We start from the raw sequence: 7,614 nt of genomic DNA, 5'->3' as shown, positions 1-7,614 counted from the left end.
CTGGAGTTGATGTGGTTTGTGTGGTAGTTCAAACCTTTGAACACGATTCATGTTCTTGTTTTGCTCATTGAGCCTAATTTTGTACAATTATGATTAAGTAACATTAATTGTAGTGCCACAGTGACACGTCAAGTTATCAAAGAAATCAAACCATCAACCGCCAACAGCACACACTTCAAGTCCTGGCTCAAACACTTCACTGTACGTAAGAAATCACAGTAGCCTGCCAGCTTTCCTCTGGTTGTTTTTTTTATTTGCAGTTCTTTACATTTTAGAAAAAGAATCCAAGGATTTTGCCTCCTGTGTGTTTTCGTCTGGCCTCTTCATGATCCATGATGCCAGCTGAGGTGGTCAGCACAATGTATCTATGGAAACAAGAGTCAAACAGAGCATTAAAATGTGCAGCACATTTATGACTGCATCTTCCAAAACATTAAGTGAAACTGCTGCCAGCTATGGGAGTGTTTAACAAGAAAAAGTACCAACTTCTATATAGAACTCCCAAAATTACATTATATTTTACCCTTCTGCGCTTTACCTAAACAGAAGCTGCAAAATATTCAAATAAAGCTATTAAAAAATCCCATTGAAATATTAACCCATACTTTAATAGAGAGTCAGTGGCTGATGCAAACTGGGCCCAATATGTCTGCAGGTTACTATGGATTTCATGCTCCAAAAGCAACTGCATTTAACATAGAGCTGGGCGATAGAACGATAACGATATGTATCGCGATATAACTTTTACTCAATAGAGAAATTAAACTATCGCGATAGACTTCACCGCTCTTGTCCTCTTAAAAAATAAAAATAAAAAATAAAAAAAAGGTCAGCCAATCCAAATTAAGTAGCGCAGAGCCGAACCAATCACAGCCGCAGCGTCACGTCGCGTGACTTGTTATGTACAGCACAAGTGCCAAGCTGCACGTGTGTTTGTTTGGGAAGCAGCCAGCGGGTAATGGAGCCAGCGCGTAATGGAGGAAATGAGTGTGCCGACTAGAAAAATCAACCGAGCGTGACCGAAGAGAAAACAGATGATGGTTCCAATGCCGGAGAGATTGTCGAACGGAAGAGCCAAAGAAGTTCCGTAGTTTGAAGGTATTTCGGCTATTTCAAGTCTGACAAAAAACAGAGTAGCGTGCACTGTAAATGTGCCGAAAGCAAGTCTGGAAATACAATAAACTGGTGCATGCGTCACACTGTGCGCCACGTTATTGTTTCGGTGAAATGAATTTCTACAATACTGTTACTGTTAATTCTACTCTCTGCAGTGTTTAAATGCTTACATATACACACAGTTACTGTCCGTCCACACATACGACTCGGTTCTGCTTCTATGCCGCAGCTTTGTTTACTTTTTCCCACCGAGGCTTCTAGACTTCTGATTGGCCAACATTTCTTCACGGTTAGGAATCTAGCGCCACCTGCTGCTTTGGCATGTTCATAGCAGCGTTTTCCTTCATTTCTGCCTTTATGTGTGGACGGGATTATTTTTTAAAACGAAAACAGAAAATCTCCGTTTTCAAAAATACCCGTGTACGTGTGGACGTAGCCTCAGTCTCTGACTGGAAGCGCTAATTCGTCATTCGGCTTTTGTCAGACTAAAGTAACTGTTAAAACTGTTTGAAAAGCTAAGCTATACAACAAGGAGAGATTGAGAATTTCCTTTTAGTTCTCAGTTTATTTGATATTGACAAAAGTTAGTCAGTTTTGTCTGTTCTTCTGTAAAACAAACTAAGATTTATTTTTAGAATTAATACTTTGTTTCTAAGTGGAATTGACAATTTAGTCTGTTTCATTTGTTCTATTTTGAAACTTAAACGCTTTAGCGGCTGCCTTTTGTGTAGTTTGCAATATTTGCCTTTATTTATCTGAAAAAGTCTCATGTTCCTTAAGTACATCTACCCTGTTGAACTTATTATGGGAAATAAATATTTAAATAAAAACAAGCTGCTGATTATTTCACATTTTACTTGTGAGCAACGGCACATTTAAATCTTAAAAATATAGTTATTTGGCTTATATCGTGATAGATATCGTTATCGCCTGAAATGAAAAAAAAAAACATATCGTGATATGAAAAAATCTCGTATCGCCCAGCTCTAATTTAACACATCAAAGCTTAACTACAACTGTCACAACAATCTCGATCCTATTCACGCTCATTTTTGGCATTTCCATTCAAAAACAAAAGGATCTCCAAAAACAAAGACCTTTATCTCCCAAATTAAAAGCTTAGGCTCAAATTCAGTGTCCACATACGAAAATATTCTAATCAAAATTTACCAAATATTTCTTTGTAAAAACAAGTTTGAGTCTGCGTATACTTTGCAGTAAAATATGGGACTCTGAAGTGCTGCTGTTAATGTTGCATTTCCAGCAAAGTATAAAAATATTTTGCCTCACAGTTATTACCCATAGTTGTCCCAAAAGCTCTACGAGCACAGGTCTTTAAAAGTTAAACAGACTTTCGTTCACCTCAGAGCTGGTTGAAGTTTGTGAAGTGCTACAGTGTGTTTGCGTTGCTGGAGTTTAGTACTAAAGTCTGCTAAAATTAATCCGTTGTTGAGATTTTATGGTGTAGAAAGAAAATACTTTGTTCTTTCCTAATTAAGTCCAAATGCACCCAAGAGAGCCAACAACAGTACAAACTGTACACCATCCAGGGCACGCACCATGCCCTTTATTTCCAACACCAACCACTCAAACCCTTACAAAGGAGCAGAGTTACATTGGTAAGTATGTAGACAATCGGTGCAGTGTTAATTTGTTCAAACATAGCTGCTGTTTAATTCCTTACTGTCCAATAACAAAGGTGTAAAACACCCACATTCTAATACTGATGTGCTTTTACGATGTGTGCTCTCCTGTCATGCTTGACAGAGCATAATAATCACAAGTTTATTTGCCACATTTATTGACATTGTCGCTAAAAGCAATATACTGTCTGCAAAAGATGTCACAACATCATACATGTACATGGTCAACATACATGTCTGAAGCACTTAAGTATGCTTGGCTGCTTTAGTGAAGTCTGTGCTCTCGAGTCTGATGCTGATGGAATTTGTCAAAGCAAAACGCTAAATGTAGCCTTAACCTCAGGATAAGGTAACACACTGCATCATGTCTCAATGTATGCTCAATCATCCCGGTAAGTAAATCCCAAAAGGTTGATTCTCCCACTGAAAACGCTACATCCAGATGAACAGATTCAACCTTTTGGGACACTGCATCATATTACCATTAAAAAAAGAAAAAGAAAAAAGCTGTAATTATTAGTTTAGGACATTTAATTCTTTAAATGCAGTCTTTAGAGGAGCTGCTGCCTCATCAGTGGACAGACACCAAAAAAGCCAACTCATTCTCAGTTGCTTGATTAAAAGAAAAAAAGGAAAGAGGAGGAGGGGGAGTGTCACAGGGGTGACACCAAGTTGGCTGAACAGATTTTAGGCCTCAACAGTGATGAGATGTCACTCAAATTGGGGGAGTGTTATCTGCAAAACGTATTAAGGGGCATGTGTGGGAACCAAAATTGTTATAAAAATTCAGCCAAAGTTCTTTTCCAGCCACACGTATGATAACAGCTGCAGCCTCCCTCTCTGTCAGACACAGTAATGCCACAGTGGAGTCAAGGTGGGTAATGTTTAAAAAAACAAAACAAAAAAACTATAACTAAAAAGTCTTTATTGCTCTGCTTTCTGAAGACATTTCTTTGATCTGTACAGTGAAAAAAAATTCTAATTTAAAAGTTGCTGGTAATGCTGTTATGTAGTCGTGAGTTAGGCCTTAGAGATGTTTTTAATGATAAAGCTGGTGTCGCAAGGACAACAGATTTCTGGCCTGCTACCAATACAGGGCGGAGGGTGAGGGCGCAGACAAAGGAGACGACACAGCCAAAAGTACATTTGGATACCTCAGAGAACCACCATGGGGGAGAACAGCTCAACTATCAGCTAAAGCTGAAGGCCAACTGTCATTCGCTACTGAAAGCAACACCGACAAAGTCAGTGACCCTGAGCAATTTGGAATCAAAGGAAACTTAAGGATCCTTTGACACGCTCACCCCCAGGAACCTTGTTTTACTTCATCCAGCTAGATCTTCACAACTAAATCTTTTAGTCATCTTGATTAGAGTGAGACTAAACTGTGAGTGACAGAGTAAAATAAATGTACACAAGTGATTTATAAAACATGGGTAAGGGAAGCAATAATGAATGTAAAAAATAAAAGTAGTCATTTCATCCTGTTTTCATAGTACCTGGAGATAAAATTGTAAATAAAATTAAATTACAGCCCTACTGTAAGCACAAACTACATCAAAACCTTTGAGTAAAAAGACAATTAGAGTACTTTATCACACCACCTGCTCAAGAAGCATTAAACAGGTTTTTAATGCTTCTTAAAGCTGTTTTTTTTATGATGACACTTCAATCAGCTGCATATCTTTAAACTCAGCTACAGGCTGAGACAGCAGCAATGTCCTCTCTGCCCTCTAGATCACAACTGTAACAGATCGTAAAATGATCTTTCAGACAGATCATCCAACCAACAGGGAAACACATTAACAAAGTCACACATCTGTCTGAAAAACTATTAAGAGTGCAATTTAAAATAAATAAAAACATCCACTTGTGGCTGCCTTATACAAAATAAATCTTTGTCCAGTTGCATTGTGCCCAAAACATTTAAAAGCGACAAACGGCGATACTTATGCTACAGTTACTCATAACAAATCGAGACATATGGATCGACACAGTTAACCACCTGAAACACTAACCAACTACACCATTTTGTCAGGCAGGGCCAACAAAGAGAAGGCATCAGAGGAGCAAATGGCACACCTTTCAAACCAGAGCCTCACTCATCATATAGAGACATTTAGGGGCCAAAATACACTTAGAAATGCCTGGTTGCTCATTTCTATTGGTTTTTGCATTCAAAGTGTGATGACAAATAGTTCTCACCCAAACTGTCTTGAGGGCAGCAGGTTGTTCTGCCACTTCTCCAGGTCCTTGAGTTGGAGATCAAAACGTGGACTAATCACGCCACACTGACAAGAGAGAAAGAGTGGTTTAGACTCCATTCACAAAGCATTAAAGCTACAAGCAAGGCTAGACAATGATAAGAGTTAAACCAAGTTTAACATATCGAAATGAAAACAATGGCCACTGACTTATTGGTACATAACTGTAAAGACTGTATAGAAACAGCTTCTCTGTCGCCATTATCACTAGAAGCCCTTTAAGACCCAAGTTAACTTAAATGGCACTAACATAAAATTATATTTCCTTCAGTCGTTCATAGCAAAAGAAACAAAGCATGTGTTTAAAACTATCAAAGAAGTGACATGAATAACAGTGCAGGTTGGTTATATTTACCTTGTTCAGCCTGCCTGTGAGATTGACAACAATTTTTCCGGCTCTGTGGTCATCAATGATCTCAAACTCACCAATATAACCTGCAAGGCACAAATGACAAAGACCATTAAGTTAAACACGTTATTAATGCGCATAATTATTATACACATTAAGTTAAACACATCAGGGTGCTTCTAGAGGTCTCAAATTAAACTGAAGTTATAATTTTACCAACTGTACACACAAACAAAGCAGTCAGCCCTTCAAGATGCTTTACAACTGCATGTGGTGCATAAAGTATCAACTTGGAACGCATACACCTTTAACATAATGACACTCACCGTGCTTCATCATGACGGTTAGGAAGCGCACAATAACCTTGGAGCAGGGCCTGATGAGGACCTGACGTTTCCCACGCTTCTCAGCATTGTTGATGCTTTTGAGAGCATCTGCGAGAACGTTCATGCGCACCATGATGCCTGTGGACACACACACACACACAAAAAAGACTTTTAGCATTAGATCCAAAGGCCTGGACAAGAAGGAAATTAGTGAGTATCATCACCATCGACGCTCTACAGACTACACTAGAACACTGATGGTGAAACGTTACAAAAAAAACCAACTCAGTGAATTTGACAAAAATGCTCACTACACTACAAAGGAGGACTTAAGTAAAAGAAAGCCTAGTTAGCAAAACCTTGCTAACACGAATCATGCCGACCCTTTTCCTTCCGTCTACAATTATGAGCCTGGCGGCTAATATTTTCCAGAGATGGCAGGTTAAATACTGCTCACACTTTACTCTTGACAAGTAATGCTGTGGCTTCAGTTACACTAAGAGAGGAAAAACGGAGCCTTCCACTGAAGCATGGTCATTCATGAGCACTCAGATTAGCTACTTAGCTTATCCAAATGCAAACGCCACAGTAAGTAGTGCCCTTAGTTCTGCAGTTACAACGGTCAAAATATTATCGACAATATGTACCACATACAGACCTGTACGGACAGCTAAAATGTCTTATTCGTTGGACATTTGAAACTCGCATAACTGGGAGCAAAGCTAACAGCTATCAAGCCATCAAGCCGCCCTGAACGCACCAATTCCCGGGGCCAGGCAGTCCCGCTAACACAGGACAAAAATTATGAATCCGCTTCACTAATGGAAACCATAATCAGCCCAAATCATTACTACCAACTTTGACTTCGAAATGGACTCACTTATGGATTATTTCACAATATGATGCTTTAGATACTTAAAAGATTGAAGGTGACGATGTAAAAACACATCTTACCGGTTCTGCAATATGGCGGAAAGAGGAAGTACGAAAATCTTGCAGTGCATTATGGGAAAAAAGGTCGAGACTTTTTCAAGCCGAGATGGCCCACAGCGCCAAAGCCCAAACTCCCCCAACAATGCCCACGTACCGAAAAATTCATGTTTATTTTGTCCCTGAAAACTGCCAGCGTTTTATAAGAAGTCTGACATTTATAAGTAACTAATATTTTATTTTGTTTGGCAGGTTTGGAAAAATCGTCTTATTTTTTTATAGTTGTGGGCTTAAGTGGGCCACTTTCTTCGACCTCAAACGAAGATGAAATTCAGAAAAATAAATAACTTTACTGTCAAGTGTCCCTAAGCGCTTTGTATAAATGTGAAATTTAAAGCAGTGTCCCCAAGGGACGATGAGTGTACTGCATTAATATCCAGGAGCTTAACTATGAGTGCTTTTAAAAGTGAAAATATATGAATATGAAAATATACATGAGTATGTACACAATATTATTATTATTTCCAGTCCTAAACCTGGCTAAGGGCATCCAGCATATAATAAAACATGCAGATCCATCTGATCTGGCCACCCCTTAGGAAATACGAGAGAAGCCAAAATTATATTTTGTTTGTTTGTTTGTTTTGCCCAGGGAAAATATTGAAGTTCAGAATAGATATTGTAAATTGAAGACTTGGAAAGGCAATTAACTCTCAATGTCATGTCTCAGTGAATATGTCTGGTCATGGTTGTATGTTGACAAATTTGTGAATATTCACACTAACTAAAAACAACGCCATTTCCTGTTCTTGTGTTTACTTAGTAAGATTTGTTGACGCCGTTGCAAATAAAATTTCCAATTTCAAGGAACACTTTTTTGGTCATTAGGCAAATAAGACTCTGATTTTTGTTTTTTAAATATTCTCATAAATGAGGACTCAGAGATTATCTTAGCCTGGAATTTGAAGGACAGTACAGCCAGTGTG

At 38.5% G+C, this 7,614-nt stretch overlaps 1 protein-coding gene across 1 annotated transcript; it reads right to left on the bottom strand.

Moving 5' to 3' along the window:
* Nucleotides 1-231: 231 nt before the first annotated feature.
* On the bottom strand, nt 232-6,784 carry rps15a (ribosomal protein S15a). Its single transcript, XM_026170047.2, has 5 exons — nt 6,653-6,784; nt 5,699-5,836; nt 5,379-5,458; nt 4,965-5,050; nt 232-365 (listed from the first exon to the last, which is right to left on the bottom strand). The coding sequence occupies exons 2-5, from the start codon at nt 5,829-5,831 to the stop codon at nt 272-274; spliced, it is 393 nt and encodes a 130-aa protein (XP_026025832.1). The 5' UTR covers nt 5,832-5,836; nt 6,653-6,784; the 3' UTR covers nt 232-271.
* Between the last annotated feature and the right edge of the window lie 830 nt (nt 6,785-7,614).

This window comes from Astatotilapia calliptera, chromosome 6 (genome assembly GCF_964374335.1).
Source record: "Astatotilapia calliptera chromosome 6, fAstCal68.1, whole genome shotgun sequence".
Classification (NCBI taxonomy): Eukaryota; Metazoa; Chordata; class Actinopteri; order Cichliformes; family Cichlidae; genus Astatotilapia; species Astatotilapia calliptera.
This window is presented reverse-complemented; position numbering and strand designations above follow the sequence as displayed.